General features: G+C 47.3%; 1 protein-coding gene across 1 annotated transcript in view; it reads left to right on the forward strand.

The window, feature by feature from the left end:
- UBE2S (ubiquitin conjugating enzyme E2 S) overlaps positions 1-5,589 on the forward strand; it is a 30,035-nt gene extending 24,446 nt beyond the window's left edge. The window contains exons 3-4 of the mRNA XM_029585477.1: positions 4,385-4,575; positions 5,070-5,589. Of these exons, the coding sequence (XP_029441337.1) occupies positions 4,385-4,575; positions 5,070-5,360 (482 nt within the window). The 3' untranslated portion in view covers positions 5,361-5,589. The remainder of the gene's footprint in view (positions 1-4,384; positions 4,576-5,069) is intronic.
- Positions 5,590-22,412: the final 16,823 nt, after the last annotated feature.

A 22,412-nucleotide genomic window follows, 5' to 3' on the forward strand; every position in this document is an offset into this window, starting at 1 on the left:
TCCCTCCTGCAAAAAGAGGACTGGCTAAGCTCCCTCGATTTAAAGGATGCATACTCACAACAAGATCTTCCCAACTCAAACGGACTGATACAGTAAAAACGCGGGAGAGCGGGCGAATGCCCGCTCTCCCGGCACGCGCACAGGCCACTCTCCTGTGCACGTGATTCAGTAAATTAATTTATTTAAATTAGGCCTGACGGTAAAAAGAGGCGCTAGAGACACTAGCGCGTCCCTAGTGCCTCTTTTTTATGGAAGCGGCGGCTGTCAGCGAGTTTGACAGCCGACGCTCAATTTTGCCGGCGTCGGTTCTCGTGCCTGCTGACAGCCACGGGCTTGGAAACCGGACGCTGGCAAAATTGAGCGTCCGGTTTTCGACCCGACAGCCGTGGGCCCATTTTAATTTTTTTTTTTTTTTAATTTTTTACTTTTTTAAACTTTTGGGACCTCCAACTTAATATCGCCATGATATTAAGTCGGAAGGTGCACAGAAAAGCTTTTCTGTGCACTTTCCCGGAGAAATTAACGCCTACCTTTGGATAGGCGCTAATTTCTGAAAGCAAAATGTGCGGCTTGGCTGCACATTTTGCTTTCTGAATCGCGGGGAATAGCTAATAGGGCCATCAACATGCATTTGCATGTTGCAGGCGCTATTAGGTTTGGGGGGTTGGACGCACGTTTTGGATGCGCTATTACCCCTTACTGAATAAGGGGTAAAGCTAGCGCATCCAAATGCCGGCTATCTGTACTGTATCGGCCCAAAAGTATCTGATTTGTGGTGGGAAAACAGCACTTCCAGTATAGTGTTGCCATTTGGGCTAGCATCTTTAAAAAATGCCTGACCATGGTGGGGGTGCACCCCTGCAGGCTTGAGAGTATGGTTTCCCTTACTTGGATGGTTGGCTGGTTGGCCAAGAGCACTTCTCAGATGGGCTGATTGATCCTTGTGCTTGACCATCTTGGTGTTGGAGACACTAGGGTTCGTCATTAACTACCCAAAATCCCATCTCAGCCTATCATCTCGATTGGACTTCATAGGAGCCCTGCAAGACATGGCTCAGGCAAGAGCCTTCCTGCTGTGATCCAGGGCAGTCACCTTGGCGTCTATAGCGGTGGTGATTCAACAGAGCCAGTAGGTTTCAGGTCGGCACATGTTGAGGCTTTTGGGCCACATGGCTGCAACTGTCCATGTTACTCCCTTGGCAAGCTTATACATGCGTAGAACCCAATGGCCCCTGAGGTCGCAGTGGCAACAGGCCACGTAGAGTCTCCGGGCCCACATCAGAGTCACTCGGTCTCTCTGGGACTCTTTGTCCTGGTGGCGAGTGCTCTCGAATTTGGAACTGGGAATAGCTTTCCAAAATTTCCCTACCTCAGCTTTCCTAACTTCGAATGCGTCCACCTTGGAGTGGAGAGCTCATGTAGAGGAGCTCCGCACCCAGGGCCTTTGGTCTGCCCAGGAAGCACAGATCAACTTCCTTGAGCTCCGGGTGATTAGGTACGTGCTGTGAACTTTCAGAGATCAGTTGTCCAACAATTGTCTTGATCAGACAACCAAGTTGCGATATAGTATGTCAACAAACAGGGAGGCGCAGGGTTGTACCTTCTGTTTTGTGAAACAGTCCAGATCTGGTCCTGGGGACTGTCCCACAGGATGGTACGGAGGGCCATGTATCTGGCCGGAACGGAGAATGTGATAGCGGACAGACTGTCATGCCTTTAGACCCCACGAGTGGTCTCTAGGCCAGAGGGTAATGAGCAGTATCTTCCACCTGTGGGGGAAACCTAAATGGGGACTTGTTCACATCCCCCTGCAACAGGACGGTGACTTAGTTCTGCTCCCTGTACAAATCAGATGGTAAACCAGCCTCGGATGCCTTTACCTGCCACTGGGGCAGGGCTCTTCTGTAAACGTATCCTCAGATTCCTGTAGTGACAAAGACTCTTGAAGCTTTGTGAGGGCAAGGGGACTATGATCCTCGTAGTCCTTCATTGTCCAAGACGGATCTGGTTTCTACTCCTTCGGGAGTTGTCCATCTGGAGACCGATCAGTCTGGGGACTTCCCCAGATCTCATCATGCAAGATCAGGGCAGGCTGTGGCATCCCAACCTCCAGGCCCCTGTCGCTCACAACTTGAATGTTCAGAGGTTAATTCTGCAACCGCTCAATCTCTGAGGATGTCTCTCAGGTCCTGGTGGCTTACAGAAAGCCTTCCACTAGACTGTCCTATGGGCTGAAGTGGAGGAGGTTTTCTTGTGGTGTGAGCAGAAGGCCCTAGATCCGTTCTCCTGTCCCCAGCAAAAACTGCTTGATTACCTTCTACACCTATCGGAGGCTGGCTTGAAGACCAACTCCAGTAGAGATCATCCCCGTGCAATTAGTGCATACCATCACGGTGTAGATGGTACGCCCATCTCTGTACAGCTGATAGTTGTACATTTCGTGCAGGGGCCTGCTTCAGTTGAAGCTCCTACTGTGTCTTGGGACCAAAACGTGGTGCTAGCTCAGCTGATGAAAGCTCCTTTTGAGCCACAGTCCTCTTGTGACCTGAAGTACCTGACGCAGAAGTCATATTTTTGGTGGCGGTCACTTCAGTGTGCAGGGTCAGCAAGTTCCAGGCCTTAGTGACTTAATCCGTTTTATATGAAGTTTTATCATGACAGGGTGGTCTTGCGTATGCACCTTAAGTTCCTGCCTAAGGTGGTGATTGATTTCCATCTTAATCAGTCAATCGTCCTGCCTATTTGCTTTCCCGGGCCCCATTCGTACCAAGGTGAATGAGCACTGCACAGTTTGGACTGCAAATGAGCCTTAGTCTTTACCTGGAGCAGACAGCAGCCCCCAGATAGTCCACCCAACTTTTTATTTCTTTTGACAGGAATAGGTTGGGAGTTACCATTGCCAGACAGACACTATCCAGTTGGCTATTGGACTGAATCTCCTTCTGTTATGCCCAGGCAGGACTGCATCTTGGGGGTCAAGTCAAAGCTCATTCTGTCAGAGCCTTGGCAACATCAGTGGACCGTTTGCGAGCAATTGCCATGGAGGAGATCTGCAGGGCTGCGACATAGAGTTCTTGCCACACATTCGCATCTCACTAGGGATGGCTGTTGTGACAGTAGGTTCGGCCAGTCTGTCCTTCGGAACCTCTTTGAGGTGTAGAACCCTTCTCTCCCTGTGTAGGGCCCATTGTTTGGATTCAGGCTGTCTCCCCCTCTGTTACCAACAGCATTGTGGTTTTTGTGCTTGTTGGTCCCCTTTTGTGTTAGGGAGCAGCCTGTAGCTAGGGATTCACCCATGTGTGAGGACTACCATTCTGCTTGTCCTAGGAGAAAGCACAAAACCTACCTGCCCGCCACCCCATGGAGTTGGGTTTCTCCTGTTTCTTGGTTTTAATTGTAATTCTGTTATGAGACTGAAGAGGGACCCACATGGATGCATGCTGGGCATGCTCAGAATACAGTCAAAGTTCCAGAAACTTTGACATAAGTTTTCCACGCTGGGCTCCATCTGATGATGATACCCATGTGTGAGGACTAACACATGTTACAGGTAAGCAGCTCTGCTTTCTTATTTCTATGGTTTTATAGATATGTTCTATTTCTTGATTTTATTGTATTATGAAGAATGGTGAGGTTTGTTTTTCAGTTGCACTGTTTGTATTTATACTTTATGGTCTCTTTATTCTGTATTTAGCAAGGGCCTGTCTGTTCTGCATGTGTGACTGAGGGTGAAGTATCCTGCTAGCATGTAGCTCCTGTCCATGGGGAGCAGCTGAGTGGCAGGGGTCCCCCTTCATTGCCCTGAGAGGATGGAAGGTAGTTCACAGGCAGGATGTAAAATGTATGCAAATGTATTAAACTTTATGGAAGTGAGCATGTGTCCGGTCCTGGTCTGTGAAAGTTGGCAACTCTGTCATGCGATACCTTTTTATGATCTCGGCTCTGTGGAAGATGCTGTTGGATCCTCTTGACATTGCCGTGATGGAACCCACCCTTAGAAACTGGCATGGTCGAAAGGGAAAGTTACAAACTAAGAACTGTTTTTTATAATTAAAGAAATGACATCTCTTTGGCAGCTGGCATCTTGCTGCTTTGGCCAGGGAGAAAAACGGGAGCACGAGAGAGAATGCAGGATCTCCAGGTGTGTTAAGTTGTAGACAGGAGCAATGGTATACAAAGAAACATTGGTGTTGGGCTGCTTGTCAGTTAAGATTCAGTCTTTATCAAAATGTAAGTAATTTCAAATGGCCAACCTGACTGCACAGCCTTGACATGGCCCCTTTGAGGTTGGCACCTTAGCTGGTGCTCTCGGTAGTTTTTCTGAAATTTAGGTGTGCTGCCGCATAGTACCCACCTTGCTTTTTTTTTTTTTTTTTTTTTGCAGAGGGGACGCCGTATGCCGGGGGGCTGTTCAGAATGAAACTAATCCTTGGAAAGGATTTTCCAGCTGCACCACCCAAAGGCTACTTTCTCACCAAGATATTCCATCCCAACGTTGGAGGCAACGGCGAAATCTGTGTCAATGTTCTGAAGAAGGATTGGAAGGCGGAGCTGGGCATCAGGCATGTGTTATTGGTGGGTATGGCCAGTCATACGGCAACCTTAGAACATACATAACTTTTGGCAGATTGTGTTGATTTTCAGCCATTGCAAGTTGGATTTGACCTGATGATGGAAAAGAGCTCTCTAGTCCTAGAGGTGACAGGCTCTGTATTCCTGTGCTTGTCCCCTGAGCCCTTCCAGGCCTAGGGGTGAGAGACTCTGTATTCCTGCGCATATCCTCAAGCCTCTCCAGGCCTAGAAGCAAGCCAGGGCTTGTTGGTGACCACCTAGTTTCCCTTCTGCAGCATCCCATGTTCCTGGAAATCTATTCAATCACTGGCTCCTGAATATTTTTATTCTCAGTGATAGTTCCAGTTAGCATGGACCACCCTGCTAACAAGAGTTGTAGGCTTTTGGACATTATTTTCACAGGGGGGGGGGGGGGGGGTGGTGGGGATATCTTGTCAGTGAACAATGCCAGTTTGCGCTCAGTTCCTTCTTTTTTTTTTTTTGTTTCCCCCCCTCAGACAATAAAATGTTTGCTGATTCACCCGAACCCAGAGTCTGCGCTTAATGAAGAGGCAGGGCGCCTTTTGTTGGAGAATTACGAGGAATATGCGGCCCGGGCCCGGCTCATGACGGAAATCCATGCCCAGGCCTGCAGCCTGCGAGTCAAAGACCAAGCAGCTACTGCTGACCCTTGTTCCTCCTCTACCACGGGCGATGGGCCTATGGCCAAGAAACATGCTGGAGACCGGGACAAAAAACTGGCAGCCAAGAAGAAGACTGACAAGAAAAGAGCTCTGAGAAGGCTTTAGGGGTGGGAAGGGGTGTGGAAGGGTCTGAATGAAGTCTGTGAACTCTGATGTGTGAACTATGGATTTTGAGGGGATGGGAGGGGAATTATCCCATATCCTTTTCCTTTTTCCTTTTTGTGGTTTTTTTTAAGAAATGCTTTGTTACAGTTCATTTTATTTTTTTTCTCAAGCTTTAAATTATTTAAATTATAAAATCTATTAAAGATTGTGTTTTTTCCTAAGGTCTTTATTTTCCTTTGTTAAGCATTTTTACAACAGCAGCATCTTTGGGTCTTGGCTGTTTGTGATCTGGTAAGTTACTGCAGAACTACTTTCCTGTGTCGGCACATTGGCGGGAATTGTGGCACTGTTGGCGAAGGTGGGTATTGGGATCTTGATTAGGGAGAAAAGGAATAGCTTTTGTCATGGTTGAGTCCAGCAGAGGGTGAATGTGCTGGAGTCTTGGTATAGAGCATGGAAGATGCAGAACGGAAGATAGACCGTAGGATTTGCCTAAGGAGAGTGACTTATGTTTCTTAGAGGTAAGCAGGATGGCAGTCCTCGCACATGGGTGACGTCGTATGGAGCCCGGCACGGACCTTTGATCTCAAAGATTCTAGAGCTTTCAAACATGCCCTACTGAGCATGTGCAGCTGCAGTCATCACCCTGCCCTCTAGGCAGAGTCCCTCGATCTTTTTTTCCGCGGCGTCATGTGGTTGCGGGATCCATGTGTCTCAGGGTATTCAGCTTTGCGCTCTCCTCGGTGTTTTTTGTAAGTGACTTTTTTCTAGAGCTGCAGCTGTTTTTCTTTCCTTTACGTTACGGTAGTTTTATTTCTTTTACTTTTTCTTCTTTCCTTTGTCTGCCTTCTGTGTGGTGGGCCTTAGTCACTGTGCAGTCTGGCAGGGTCTATTTCTTTCCCTTCAAAAAAAAAAAAAAAAAAAAAAAAAATGCTACTGCACCAGCAGTTTAGTATATGTCCTCTCCTTGCTCTGCCTGTTTTTTAAAATTCTTTATTAGTTTAATTCATAGTACAAGGAACACAAATAAACAAAAAAGATTATATGCCACAATGGTGCTCACAATGGATGCATCTGTGTATATAAAAAAAGAAACACTTATTCGGTAAACATTCATAGTCCCCATAAATGAAGCTGCCTGCTCTCAATCATACCTACTAAAACTATTAGTTACCCAGCTTCCAAATGAACTGGGTCTACAAATACAAATGTGTTCTTCTGATATGTTATATAATACATTTACATGGAAAATGTAAATAAAACATGGCACCGATAGAAAGAACCTGAGGTTTAACTGAAGAAATTGCTTTCTTCTGATCTGTGTCTCTCCAGAAATATCAGGAAAAATCACAACTTTGACCACAAAATAGACTCCTTAAACTTAAAGTACTGCTTGAAAAATATTTTATCAGAGGTCAATGCAAAAGAAACCACAAAAGGTGCTCTAGTAGACAACGCTATCATTAGAAATCCGTAAAGAAAGGTTCGGGCTTGGGATCGGGAGCAGAATTCCCGCCTCCTGTCCTACTACCTGTAACCACCTTCTTATCAGTTATATAATAGAAATTATTAATCAAAAACTTCTTCTCGGGAAGAAATTGCAGTACTTCGACCACATTTACTAGCATGTAACCAGATGGACTCAGGACCAATGGGTTTATGCTTCCCTACCAGCAGATGGAGACTGAGTCAGGTTTCAAAGCTGATGTCACCCTAGATACACCCCTGCAGTGACCTCCGCCCTTCAGGGTTTCTCAGTCTCCAGCAGATGCGGACATGAATTGCCAAACTTGGTTTCCAATACCCTGAAAACGCCAGGAGTTCCTGGAATGGAATCTGACGGAACCAAAGAAGAATCCCATTCCGACTTCCTTGCGCGCAAAGCCTCTTGCTACTTCCCAGTACTGGAAGCCATCCAGGAGTTGATTGACCTGAAATGGGATGCCCCAGAAGCAAGTTTTAAAGGGAGCTGGGCTTTAGAAGCACTATACCTGCTGGATCCAGCAGTGAGAGTATGTTTGTGTTTCCCTAAAGTGGATGCACTGGTCTGTGCCTTCTCTATCCCAGTGGAGGGAGGATGGCCTTAAAGGATGCTCACGATAGATGGTTGGAGTCTACCCTTCAACAAGCCTTTGACGCAGTAGCAATGACCTTACAGATTGCTTCTTGTTGTGCCCTGGTAGTGAGTTTGTACCTACTTCTCTTTCAGGAGGTGGATGACTCGATGAACCCCAAAGCGGCGATGGAACCCGCCGCCACCTTTTGTAGCAGACATGGGCTTGGATTTAGTCTGTACTTCAGCCAGAGGAGTGGCCTCAGTGGTAGTGGCCAGAAGACAGCTATGGCTGTGGAATTGGTCTGCTGATGTAACCTCCAAGGCCAACCTTACAAAGATGCCCTTTAAAGAATCACTCCTATTCAGAAAAGAATTGGAAAAACTGACCAGTAAATGGGGAGAATCTCCAGTCTCCCGGCTACCGGAAGATGAGGATGCAGTTGCAGTGCCCCTACAGAAGCTCAACATTTCAGAGGTCTCAGCCCTTTGGAAGAACTCGGTCCTTTCATAGTTGACGGTCCAAGAGAGGGGCAGGTTCAGGATAGTCCCAAACCTCCCAACGAAATTTTACCGACCTACCTTTGGAATGAGGAGATAGGGGGTCGACTGTCTCTTTTACCAAAGGTGGGTTGAGATCACTTCGGACAAGTGGATATTGGAAGTTGTACGAGAAGGATATGCGCTGGAATTTCGCAGTACTCCTTGGGCCGTATTCGTGTTTCCTTGCCTCTCCCAGCACAAAAAGCAGGTAGTGGAAATGTATTCTTTTAAGGCTCCTCAGGATGAGGGCTGTAATCCCAGAACCTACGCCCCAGGAAAATACAGGGCATTATTTCATTGTACCCAAGAAAGAAGGTTCCTTTTGCCCCATTCTGGACCTCAAAGAGCATCAACCATCACTTACGAGTGAGTCATTTCTGCAAGCAAACCTTATGCTCCGTGATAATGGCCGTACAGCCAGGAGAGTTCCTGACCTCCCTGGACCTATCTGAGGTCTGCCTATATATTCTAATCTGGCATGAACACCATCGCTTCCTATGCTTTGCCTTACTGGGTTGCCATTATCAGTTCCAGGCACTGCCCTTTGGCCTAGCCACCGCCCCAAGAACATTTTCCAAGATTATGGTGGTCATGGCGGCAGCACTGATAAGAGAAGGAATCCTGGTACATCCGTAATTGGATGACTGGTTGCTCCCGGTCAGAGCCGTGGAAGAAAGTCTCCAGGTGACCACCTTGCTTCAGGATCTCGGTTGGGTGGTAAATCTGTACAAGAGCAGGCTCAAGCCTTCCCAGTCGTTGGAGTATCTGAGAGTCCAGTTCGACACCAGGCAGGGCAAGGTCTTTCTCCCAACCACATGAATATGGAAGCTGATGTCCCAGGTGCATCAGTTGATGAACACAATACGCCTGACAGTGTGGAGCTGTCTCTTAAGTTCTCAGTTTGGTGGCAACCTTGGAAGTAGCGCTGTGGACATGAGCACATGTGCCCACTTCAATGCTTGCTGCTGTCACATTGGAACCCGCAGTCTCAAGACTATTTGATTTGGCTCAACTTACCGATGGGAGTCTGCTCTCACCTCAAGTGGTGGTTGCATGAGGCTCATCTGAGCAGGGGGGGTAGCCCTGTCCTCCCTGAACTGGCTGGTTCTTACAATGGGCGTGAGTCTTCGGGGCTGGGGAGCTCACTGTCAGGAACTCACGGCCCAGGGACGTTGGATGGAGGAAGAGGCCCTCTGGAACATCAATTGCCTGGAAGCTTGGGCAGTGAGGCTGGTGTGCTTGCAATTCAGCCATGGACTCCAGGGTCAAGCGGTCTGCATGATGTCTGACAGCGCAATGATGGTAGCCCTCATTAACTACCAAGGAGGAACCAAGAGCCAGCAGGTGTCTCAGGAGATTTTTTTGTTGCTTTTTGGTCTGGTTTTTTTTTTTGTTGTTTTTCATCCACAGTGGCATTTGAAGAGAATACTGAAGGGCTGAGGTCACTGCAGGGTGTGCATCTAGAGTGACGTCATCTTTTGAACCCTGACTCTGTCTCCATCTGCTGGCAGGGGAGCACAACGCCATTGATCCTGAGTCCATCAGGTAAGTAATTTCTCCATTTCTTGAACTATTCCTCCCCTGAAATCAGGCAAGAAATAGGAAAATTCAAAAAATGTATTTATTTAAAAGGGTTTATATATTGCTTTTACAACTGAAAGGCAAAATGGTTTACAATTAAATATACATAAAAGTCACGTAAAAACAATAAAACAGGTATCAGTAAACAACCGTGGAAAGGTCAGGGATAAGGAGAGAAGGAAAAAAAATAAGCAACGGCTCAAGAAATAGTAGTTTGATACTAATTGTCAGTTGATAGTGGTGTCAGGGAGTGTTAAAGGCCAAAGCAAAGAGGAATGTGTTTAGATTTTTTTTTTTATTCTGTGCGTGATGGTATTTGTCTCAGATGGTCCAGGAGGGTATTCCAGAGCATGGGGCCGGTGACAGAAGGCATGGCGTCTCATATCTAGTCTGGCTAGCCTTTCTGACTGTGTCTCCAGGAGATTTTTGTGTAATGAACAAAGATGTCTGCTGGGCTGGTAAATTCAGAGTAGAGAGCATAGTCAAGTTGAGGAGTCGTGAATTAAATTATGGACGATAGATAAAAATTTTGTACTGTATTCTGAATTTTACTGGAAGCCAATGTAGTGATGATAGTATTGGAGATGTTCTTTGTGGGAGGTGCCGGTCAAAATGCATGCGGCTGTGTTTTGTATTAACTGTAAAGGGCGGCGAGCGTTGTCTGGGAGGCAGAGGTAGAGGGCGTTGCAGTAGTCAATGCCTGTAAAAATAAGAGATTGTAAAATTGTACGGAAGTCGTATGAAAATAGCAAAGGAGGAAGGCATTTTAGTAAGTGTAGTTTTATAGAATGAGTTTTTTTTGTTTTGGTTTTTTTTTACTATTGTAGAGCTATGGGAGGACATAGATACGCGCGAGTCAATATGCACACCAAGATTTCGGGCTTTTGATACGATGAGAATTGAGATATCTAAGAGTGAAAGGGAGGGCTGCAGGCAGAATGAGGAATAGTTAAGTGTATGACTTCTGTTTTAGAGGTATTTAGTTGAAGGTTATTAGACCTAAGTTTATTTTCTAATTCGCATTTAGAATATAAGAAAATACTGTCTTTAATTCCTGCTGTAGACACTGACTGCAGTATAGAAATAGAAGATGATTGCACAGCTAACACTGATTCCATAGCTGAAAGCTTAGTATCAACTTCCTTTAATTTACAAACTGTATCTTGAGAAAATTGACATTTGAGTAACAGCATTTGAAAGTTGAGTCAATACCCACAACCACCTTCCAAATATCAGTAAGTGATATTTCTCCTGGGACAAACAATGACTCCGATTCCACCAAACCAGTTCTCAATGGAAGTTGAACGGAGATTGGTATTGGAACAGTTAGCTTCCCCATATCCATCTGTCCCCCGTGCAAACCTGGCTGCACATCAGTGTCCACTAATTGAGAAGTACAACTTTCTAAATGATTAATGTTAAGCTTTTGGTGAGAAATTGAGCCCAATGGAATTGGGGGAGGAGATCTCACTGGTGGGCTTAAGGAGACCCTTTCAAGCTCTGTACTTGCATTGCTGTGCAGTGTTGAACTTGATACCATGTGATGATCCGTGGGGCCACTTACAGGAGTCAAGCTGAAAGCTTGTTGAATATATGGCAGTTTCCCTTTCCTTTTCTTGCCCATTTCTTCAGAGTCCTCTTGTAAGAAAAAGAAACATTTTCATAAGGGGCTTGCCCTGCAGGACAACACCTTTTAAGGCCCCTGATGCTCTGATGGCATCAACTTCGGGTGCTCTCAGTGCTCCAGAGACACCGCCTCGGGACTGGGGGGGGGGGGGGGGCTGTTTTTATACATTTGTCAGGTGCTGGCAGAACTGAGTGGATACAGTATGTGGGTGATCTGTGTAGGCTGCTGAGCCTGGGGGACTCTCTTGAATTCTACCCGGGCTGGAGTTCCATGTTTCACCAATTGATTGGCATCAACAGAGTGTAGACAGTGCAGAGATCGAGGACCAGACTGTTTCTGTGGGGGAGGAGAGCTCATCCTCTCCAAGTTCAAAGGAACTAGTCTCCACAGGCAGGAACCCTGGATGACACAGCCTCCCCTCCTGCTTGCCGGTATGGCAGTTCAGTCTCCTTGTGAGAGAGGGTGCCCAGGAGCTTGGGCAAGCAGCTTGCTGCTGCACCTTCAGTGTCATGCCCAGTAACGGTTGCCCGTGCACATCTGTAACCAGTGCACTGTTGATTTGATGCATCGATGTCAGGACAGCGTGGAGGACCAGGACTGCCATTGAGCACCATGGTCACCCTTGATGCAGTCTAGGTGCCGGGGCACCCTTAATGCCATCGTGGGTGCGTGACCACCCTCGATGCTGTAAGGGCCTTCTGTGTCGTAGGCATTTGTGGACTTGAGGCACCGGCGTCATCAAGCACCTTGGGCTTCGAGGTGGCAGAGTAGTCCATGCCTTGGGGGCCAATTCCATGCCATTGAGGTCCGTGAGTGGCCACACCCAATGTCAAGGGGCGTGGCCTCAATGTTGCAGCCAGCTGCCCTGATGCCAGAGGTGCGGAGCTCTTGGAAACCCTTGAGCAGCAGGGTCTTTGGCCTTGAATGGATCGAGCGCCGGGGTCGCCATTTACTCAAGGCACCCTGGTACACCGAGGCATACGGGTGGTGTAGTCTGCCCTCAAGGCGCCTTGGCAGTATCCAGGTGGGGCACTGAAGAGCATTGCGCTGTCGGGCACCATGGATGCCGCTGGGATTCATGTACCATTGGTGTTAATGAGCACTAGCAATGCTATTGTCAGCTGTAGCTGCTGAGGAATGCTGTCGAGTTCACAGCATTGATGTCCTCGGCTGGATAGGTGAGTTGAGGGGAACAGTCAATGGCGCAGGCAGTCATCTGTTCCTCTGGGCACCAATGAGGCATGTCAGGGCTGCAGAGCCTCTGCCTGCAGGCGTCCATCGATGCCTTCAGGCACCAGGGTCTCTGTGCAGCTGGGCTGTTGACGCTGTCGAAGTCCTGAGTGCAGCGTATTCTGGTGCCCTGGATGTGATCCATCTTTTATTACAAAAGTGCTGTGGGCCCTACAGGTGCCATAACCACTCTGGGCACCAGTGGACTCTGTCAGTTGCCGCATGAACGACCGCAGGTCGCCATGGTCTTCGCTGTTGTTCCATGAGGGGAAACGGCAGTGAGCCATTCCTGACGGTCCAGCCTCTTGAAATTCTAGCAGGTACTGGAGGGGAGGCGATGCCATAGAATGCCACCCACTACTATTCCATACCCAGAGCCCCAGTGGTACTGGGGACGCTGTCACACTGTTCCTATGCACTCCACTGGGAGTTACAGTGACAGTGGAGCACAGCATGCGCGGTTGGGTACAGCAAGGAATCTACTCCAAGGGCCTTGGACCATGGCAAGCAGCACTCTCTGCAGTTCTCAGCCATGCCAGGGCTCTGCCATCATTGTGTCAAGGTCTCAGCCTCCTTGTCAGTTCTGCACCACAAAGTACTGGGGAGCACTGGCGAGGAAGGCATCATCACACACTCTGTGATTTTCCTTTTGACAGCACGTAGCCACAGACTAGTGCTTGGTCCTTGCTTCTACCCACAAGCACGGCGAGTGGGGTCATAGGTGTGCTGCCATCCATAGGATGGGATGCCACAGTATGAGTACTGGTCAGCGTGCTTTTACAGCAGAGGGCTCTATTCGCCAGCTGTCCTCTACAGTATGGGTGTATGTGTGTTTCCCTCGTGGCGGGCACAACAGGTTGTGCGTCAGCCACAGGACTGACCTTGGACTGCGTTCCTGGTTGAACCCTCAGGGGAGTGAATGCCAGGAGGGTAATGTTGGATGTCGTCTTCCTCTATAGAGGAATGTTCTTTCTACCCCTTCTGTGTCACAAATCTCCTTTGTGGGGAAGCCCCTGGGGCTCTGTCCATGGAAGGTTTATTGCTGAACTGGAGCCTCTGTTCTTTGAATCGGTGCATCTCCTTGTAGGCCCGGGGCAAGGCAGCAGCGATCATCTCACCATTTTTTGCTGGGGCACCTTTGTTGATTACCATGGTGGCCTTCCCCATCTGAGGGTGACTGCCAGTGGCAGATTGGTTGTTTCTGAATATCAGCAATCAGTGATGGTGTCCCAACTCTCAACTAGAGAGTTGACAGGATTTTTGTGATTGGGAGGCTCAGATTCCCATTGCTTTCTTGTCCCTTTAGGAAGGGGGGGTTCAGTTTGAGTTCCAGGGCAACTCTTATGGGTTCCCCTCTGGATGCCTGGCTGTCCACCCCTGCAAGGGGGTCCCTCATTCTCTGTTTCCCGGAGAAGGCATGTTGCTGCTTCTGTCTGGCGGTCGCTCTTGATTCCTCATGGGATCCGAGAGCCAGTGGAGCAGTAGCACTCTCCTTAGGTTGTCCTAAGGCACAGCATGTCTATTTCACGAGCGGGCCTTTCCAGAGTAGCTCCCTGGTGAAGTTTAGGGGTTTCTCTCCCCAGGTCTCACCTTTGATACCTGCTGAGCTCAAGGGTGTTTTTTGATAAGGACCACTATTGCTGGTCATTCTTGCCTGCAGAACCCTTACTTATCCATCTAGTTGGTGAGCATACCTTTCAACCTATCACCATATCCATGGCTTGAGGGAGGTGGGAGATTATGGACCCTGCAAGAGAGATGCTTTTTGGTTGTAATGGCTTGCAAGCTATACTTCCCCATTTTAAGGGTAACCCTGTCGGGGGGGGGGGGTCCTAGTTCAGGTAACAATTGTTCAATTTACTGGACCACGTGCTTCCTTTGAAGTATATACTATTTATTTATTTTAAGTTTTTCTATACCGGCATTCGCGATAAAATCGCATCATGTCGGTTTACAATTAACAAGTGGATAGGGAACAGAAAGGTAAAAAATAACATTGATCCTAATAATAATAAATAATAATAATGGTAGTAATAAAACATTAAACAAAAGAAAGGCTTTTGTTTCTATCATGGCTGAGGTATTAATACCTAAGCCAGGTTTGAGGCAGTCTGTTTTGCGATTGCCCTTGCCCTGCCCTGATACCCTTAGGGTTCCAGGCTGGTGAAGAAATCCTGTTCGGGTTTGCACTTGCAGCACCCTTACTTCTTGTCTTAGTGGCGTGTTTGTGGATTTCTTTCCTGTGGAATTCGCTCTTTTTCAGCTGTTCCAAGCAGGCTCATGGCTCTGGCTCAGTGGGTAACTCCCTACTGGAATCGGCAGTGAGTTATTCGCTTGGGGTTCAGAGATACAATTTAGTGACTTATGCTTATACCGGCGGGCTAGTGGTCTGCCTCCTTGTGTTCTTCGCTCTGTCCGACTTCCAAGTGGAATTGTGGGGGAGGGGGAGAAATGCTAAGACATTTGTGGTATACCTTAGTGTATATCTGCAGGGAAAGATGCACCACTTTTCCCCCTATATTGTCACCAAACTCTGGCCAGTACTGCTTTTCGCTTTTCTCACTTCACTGGGTTGCCCAAAATACCTTCCTGCTCACCTGAACTATCGTGTAGACAGGAATAGATAGCCCTGCCCTTGAAAGGGTGAGCTTCAGGCCTACCACATCTCCCTGCTTGGGAGTTTGGGCTAAGGATCTCATTCAGGGATTGCCTTTCATTCTCTGAAACGCTTGTTGCTGTCCTCCTGGTGAGCTATGTCTGTGCCTGGCACGTAGAGTCTGTCTCAGACCCTGCCGATGCGGATTATTCTTCTAAGCGTTACTTAAGGTTTTTCTGCCCATTACTATTGGCCAAACATGGGCACACCTCTGCCGAGACATTCTGGCCTTCGGATGGCAGTGGACGCAGTTTCTTTCTGGGGAGATTTTGAGCCCCAGTTGGTTTTTTTTGTTCTTGTAATACCGACGATAACTGTGCGGTCTTCCATCCAAGGGTCCTTCCCTTGGTTACATCTCTGGACATTTTCCTGTATCCAGAGGGTTCTAGACATACGGTCGTCATGGTTTACTAATCCGAAACCCTGCTTGTAATGTTTTCCGTGATGAGTATGTTTCTTGCTGGCACTTGCATCACTCCCCTGCCTCAGGCGCCTCTGCTACGCATCGGCGTTTTGTCGCTTTTCTATGGTTTTCTCTTTGTAGAACCCAACTTTTTCCCGCCTAAGACCCTTTGTGGGTAGGCTGCCTCGCAGGCAAAAGGGGGAGAGAGGCTGTGCTTTCAGCACGGTGCGGTTTCCTGTTTTGTCATGCTCAGCCTATAGCTTGGTATTCACCCATGTGTGAGAACTACCATCCTGCTTGTCCTCGGAAAAAGAAACATAGAAATGATGGCAGAAGAAGACCAAACGGCCCATCCAGTCTGCCCAGCAAGTTTCGCACTTTGTTTTCCTCATACTTATCTGTTACTCTTGGCTCTTAGTAACCTTTTGGTTCTATTTCCCTTCCACCCCCACCATTAATGTAGAGAGCAGTGTTGGAACTGCATCTAAGTGAAATATCTAGCTTAGTTAGGGGTAGTAACTGCCGTAATAAGCAAGCTACACCCATGCTTATTTGTTTACCCAGACTGTGTAATTCAGTCCTTGTTGGTTGTTGTCTGTATATAGATCCACTTTTCTTCATCCCCCCCGTCGTTGAAGCAGAGAGCTATGCTGGATATGCGTGAAGTATCAGGCTTTCTCCCCTGCCGTTGAAGCAGAGAGCTATGCTGGATATGCATTGAAAGTGAAGTATCAGGCTTATTTGGTTTGGGGTAGTAACCGCCGTAACAAGCAAGCTACTCCCTGCTTTTTTGTGAATGCAAATCCTTTTTTCCACATTTCCTCTTGCCATTGAAGCTTAGAGCAATGTTGTGTATGTTTATTGAATAAGGGTACTATCTCCAGGTAGTAGCCGTCATTCCCGCGAGCCACCCATTCTTCAGTTGCGTCCTCTAGACTTTATGGATCCACAGTGTTTAGCCCACGCCCCTTTGAAGTCCTTCACAGTTCTGGTCTTCATCACTTCCTCCGGAAGGTCAGTCCAGGCATCCACCACCCTCTCCGTGAAGAAATACTTCCTGACATTGGTTCTGAGTCTTCTTCCCTGGAGCTTCAAATTGTGACCCCTGAGTTGCTTACCTGTAACAGGTGTTCTCAGAACAGCAGGATGTTAGTCCTCACGAAACCCACCCGCCTCCCCTGGGAGTTGGTTTCTCCATGTATTAGCTATATTAGAGGGCTGAGGGACTCTGCCTAGGGAGGGGGGGGGGGGGGGGCAGGCTGATGACTATAGCTGCACATGCTCAGTAGGGCATGTTTGAAAGCTCTAGAATCTTTGCGATCAAAGTTCCGTGCTGGGCTCCATACGATGTCACCCATGAGTGAGGACTGACATCGTGCTGTCCTCACACAGAACACGTTACAGGTAAGCAACTCTGCTTTATTTTGGAAACTGGTGACAGACTGGTGTTTTATAGCCATGTCATCACCATGTCTTCAGGGTGGATGTGAAGACAGTGTTATGAAAACAATCCATTATTTTAATAAAGTTCTGGTGTTGTATCCCCATACTCCCTCCGTCCTCCCTTTTTAATATTTTTGCTATTGTATGTTAGGAAACAGATGCTCCATGTTTCTCCTTTGGGGCTGCTGCATGTCTGGTGTCATTTGATTCCTTGAGGCTGTGTGGGAACAGACTGAGCTTGTCCTAGTTTCCCTCCATTCCCCCATTGTATCTGATTTTTACAGGTTTTTTTTTTTTTTAGAGAAATGCTAAAGATGCAATGGGAACAAAATCAGGACTGGCTTGGCTTGTTCCTCTGGAATTTGCTCTTCACAAGTCATGTAATCAGCAAGCATTCTGCTATGGTTTATACTATGAATTGTCTACTTGTTCCCCTTAAGCTGTAAAAGCTAAGAATAAGGTGCTAGCTTGGTTGTCATGTGGGATACTTGGTTGAGATACCCGAGCCTATCTTCTCCTCAGCCTAGCTGGAGCTGAGTGTTTCCAAGTCTGTATTTGTAACTTTCTGAGTAGGGTGGGAGCCTCACTTTGACATACGATAGTGGCATCTAATCACCACAGAGCTCTGGTCTGTGGTCCCCCTACCCCCCCTTCATTTGAGGATTTTGACTGTAATGGCAGGGAATGATATAAAATAAGGGAAAACTGAGGGCTTATCGTATACTGTAGCTTAGCAAAGGCTAATGCTGATTATGCTGGATGGCTAGAGCAGCAGGAAGAAACTGCTGGATGGTAGCAAGAACAGTCAGTCGTTCCCCTCTGGAAACTGGGCCTTTTTTTTTTGGCCCTCCAGACCAGTCCTGATGCATGGGTTTTGCTCCCCTGCCAGCAAACGGGAGACTGTGAAACAATGAATTTACAGACATCTCTCAATGTAATGGGTGAAATGTAAGACTGCATCTCTAATGCACAAGTTATTAAATAGCATATCTGCCATGCTGCTGCATTTTTACAACCCTCTACAGGTTTTGGCATCTGCCAATCGTGGCCTGCTTGAGGTTCCATTATCGCGTTCTGCTGGAGAGCAGGGAAAGAGCGTTTTTTGTGGCAGGGCCTGCTGTGTGAAATTTCCTGCCGGATAATATGAGGGCAATAATTTGCAGACGTTTAAAAAAAAAAACAAACCATCTGAGGGTGTACTTATTTAGGCAAGCCTTTGAGCTCCAGGTCTATCCAGTCTAGTGTCACTTTGCTACTCAGTGGGCTGAGTTTGTTTTTGGTTTTTTTTTTTTTTAGTTGGGGTATTTATATTGTAGTTTTGTCTCTTTAGATTTAGTCTATGAACATTGGATTCAGGAGCAGTAAATCTTCTTAGAGGGTTCTGTTCCACCTTCATGCCTTTAATATCTGTCTCCAGCAGATGGTAGACATGTAAGTCGGTGCAGCTGAGCAAGGGTTGGTAGAAACTGCTCCAGTGGTGTCGGACCTAGTGTTTACCTCCCAGTTGAGCAGGGGAGTTGTTGGCTTGCTGGCTCCTTGGGGAGGTGTGGGGCAGGTTTGATAACCAGTCATCTGGTTTCCTCCTCCCCCTTAATTGTTTAGAAAAAAGCTGAGTGGATGTCTGTTTTTGGGAGCTTAGCATAGTAGGCATAGCTCTGTTTGCAGCTAGTAAAGTTTAAAAGAAACAAAAAACTGAGGAACAAGCATTATTGCCAGCTTCAGAGGCCAGGGGCCAGAAGCATTTTTCCTCTGGCGCTGTTCAGAAACTGGGGGAGGCAGGAGGGAGACCTGTTAAGAGCACAGGAGTAAGTAGCCTGCCTGTGTTGAGGGCAGTCCCAGCTGACTACGGGAAGCCTTGTGCAACCTGTGGAGACTGCTGTGGTTCTTTGCAGCTGCAGGCCTATGCCACTCTTGCTTCAAGGGAAGAGAGTAGGGCTGGTTCAAGTGCTGAAGGTCTCCTTCAGTGCATGGACTGATTTTTCTCTCTAGAGGATGGCGCATATAGAGGCAGAAACTGTGGCCACGCTGTACTCTAGCAGCTATGGGGAGCAGGATTCCGCAGGCCCCCCCAAGTCTTTTTCCCACAGGGGCTGGAAAAATTCTTTCGCTTGGAGAAGAGGCATCCAGGCTCTTGTCTCTCCTAGTGCTCCTCTGTGCCTTTTCCCCCCAGAATTTTTGGTTTAGATGCTTTAGGCCTGCCTGAAGTAAGTATTGCCCTTGGTCCCTTCCCTCTTTTTCTTCGCTGTGGGGGCCCAGTACACCAGCTCAGATGAGACCCAGGTCAACACTTGTTTAGAGCAGGACTTTGTGGTCCTTTGCCTCGGATTCCTCGCGAATAGGGGGGTGGAGGACAGGGATGGTGATCCCAGGCAAAAGGGCTTGGAAGAGGGAGAGCTTCCAGCAGGCAAGGGCGATGAATGGCTGGTAGTGGGCCTTTTCAAGATGAGCTACTTTTCATGCTGTGGAATTCTTGGGTATAGTTAAGGGCCCGACAGCATAGCAAAGACCCTGCCAAATCTGATCCTGGAAGAGCTTTGGAAACCAGCAAAAGCCTTTCCCTTACAGTGGGCTGTTAGGGCCATCATTTTCACAAAGTGGGATGCTATGGCAGCAGAATGATAGGCAACCTGTACGCCTAGCCATTGAAGAAATGGAGAAGCTTAGCATCGTGAAGGTTGTTGCACTGGTCTCGAGGGGCAGACATAAGACCACGCTTCCAAGGGAGGGTGGCACAGTACTGAAGAGTTTGCGGGATAAGAGATAGAGGCTCTTTGAAATTTCTGCCCTAGGTGCTGGTGTGCCGCGGTTATATGGCCAGAGCCTGTTTGTACTGGGTAAGTAACTTTCAGTGGAGAGCCTGAAGGAAAATATAGATTCCAGGGAGGCTGCCGGACTTCAGGCAAGGGTGGCCTTCATGGATGTTGCCCTTTACAACCTCAGAACTTCAGCAAGAAGTATGACTATTTCAGCTGTATGGCTGCAAAAGTGGTTTTTGGACGTGGCATCTACAAAGGGTCTAAGCAAACTATCATTGGGGGGGGGGGGGGGGGGGGGGAGTTGCTGTTATGGTGAAGGATCTGGGAGAGAGGAAATGCTAGACTTTGCCAAGGATAGCTCCCTTGAGGTTTGTGAGCAAGACCAAATAAATCCAAGCTTATGTAAATGAGATGCTATTGCCCAATAAAAGGATCCACTCAGCATCGTAATTTCCTTGACAAGTCTCAGTATTTTTGCGGAAGAAGAAAGACCTAGAGAAGGAGAAGCTGGGAGCACCAGAGGTTCCAGAGGGTACCCAGTGAAAACTGGAGTGTTCACTCTGATCCTGTGGGTACGAGGCTGGCTGACTTCTTTGGGGACTGGACTTAAATCACAGCAGATCACTGGGTCATGGGCATTATAAGGAATGTGTATGCATAGAATTTTCTCAGCATGTCATGGATACATTCATGATTTCCTCCTGTCATTCTCCAGCTGAGAGCAACAGTAAGATCCACACTAGACTGTCTACTCCATTTGACAAAAGATAGCCCCACTTCCAAAGGAGGAGTGGAGACGGTATATATTCATTTACTTCATGGTTCCTAAGAAGGCAGGCGCTTTCAATCCTATCCTAAAATAGGTTAACGTGGTGCTTTGGATACCCCATTTCGGCAGGGGAACTCTTTGGTGGGTGAGGTGGGGGAGTTCATGACTTCCCTGGACCTCATGGAGGCTTATCTCCACATACCCATTTGTCCAGACCATTAGAGGTTCCTCAGATTTGTGATCCTGTGAGGACACTCATTTTTGTGGGCTTCCTTTTGGGTTAACCTCAGCTCTGAGGACTTTGTCCAAAATAATGATGGTGGGCAGCAGCTTCTCAAGGATCCATCAAGCCCACTATCCTGTTTCCAACAGTGGCCAAGCCAGGTCACAAGTACCTGGCAGGATCCCAAGGGGTTAGATAGATCCCAAGAATAAGCAGTGGATTTCTGCAGCTCTCTTAATAATTGTTAATGTACTTTTCCTCCAGAAACTTGTCCAAACCTTTTTTCCATGCAGCTATCCTAATAGCTTTCACCACATCCTCTGGCACTGAGTTCCAGAGCTTAATTATGCGTTGAGTAAAAAAAATATTTTCTTAATAGTTTTACCCTTATCTCACAGGAACTTCATTGTGTCTCCTCTGGTCTTTGTACTTTTCGAAAGAGTAAACCTCTGATTAACACTTACTATTTCCATTCCACTCATTTTATAGACCTCTATCAGCCGTCTCTTCTCCCAGCTTGAAGAGTCCTAACCTCTTCAGCCTTTCCTCATAGAGGACTTATTCCATCCCCTTTATCATCTTGGTCGCCCTTCTCTGTACCTTTTCTAATTCTTGCTATATCTCTCTTGAGAGGTGGTGATCAGAACTGCACATAATACTCAAGATGAGGTCGCACCATGGAGCGATACAGAGGCATTATGATATTCTCTGTTTTATTCTCCATTCCTTTCCTAATAATCCCGAGCATTCTATCTGCTTTCTTGGCTGCTGCTGCCCACTGAGCAGAAGATTTCAATGTGCTTTCAACGATGACACCTAGATCCTTTTCCTGAGTGGTGACTCCTAATGTGGAACCTTGCATATTTTGTAGCTATAATTTGGATTTCTCTTCCCTAAGGGCATCACTTTGCCCTTGTCTACATTAAATTTCATTTGACATTTGCATGCCCAGTCTCCCAGTTTTGCAATGTCCTCTTGCAATTTCTCACCATCCTCTTGTGACTTGACAGCTCAGTTTTGTGTCATCAGCAAATTTGATCCCCTCACTTGTTCCCATTTCCAGGTCATTTATAAATATATTAAAAACCATCAATTCAAACAGATCCCTGGGGCACTCCACTATTAACCTCTTTCCATTGGGAAAATTTACCATGTAGCCCTACTTTTTTTTTTTTTTTTTTTTTCTTTTTTTCTATGTTTTAACCAGTTGGCAATCCACAATAGGACACTACCACCTATCCCATGACTTTCTAATTTCCTAAAGTCTCTCATGAGGGACTTTGTCAAATGCTTTCTGGAAATCCAGATATGCTGTATCAACTGGCTCACCTTGCTCCACTTTTTTTATGCCTTCAAAAAAACATAGAAAATTGTAGTTTACCCTTCTCACCAACTGACTTGAAAGTCAGCAGAGAGCTGGACATCCTTTGCTTGGGTAATCCAACTTCTTCAGGCCCTTGGATGGGTGATAAATTTAGCCAAGAACAAACTGGTCCAGACTCAGTCTTTGAAATATTTGCGGTGCCCTTCACTACACAGCGGTGGAAAGTTTTCATGATGTCAGAAAGATTGTTGGGAGATTGTTGGAAATGAGAACTCCCAAGGTCTAGGACTGCTTGCAACTCCTGGGAGTCCATGGTGGTGGCTTTGGATCTGAAGGCTCAGGTGCACATGCATTCATTGCAGCGATCTTGTTGGCAGGCTCTGTTGCAGGGTTATGGCTGCCAATCCTTGTTGAGGCCAGAACTAGCTAGACCCAGGGGACCTT

This window comes from Rhinatrema bivittatum, chromosome 19, assembly GCF_901001135.1.
Source record: "Rhinatrema bivittatum chromosome 19, aRhiBiv1.1, whole genome shotgun sequence".
Lineage (NCBI taxonomy): Eukaryota > Metazoa > Chordata > Amphibia > Gymnophiona > Rhinatrematidae > Rhinatrema > Rhinatrema bivittatum.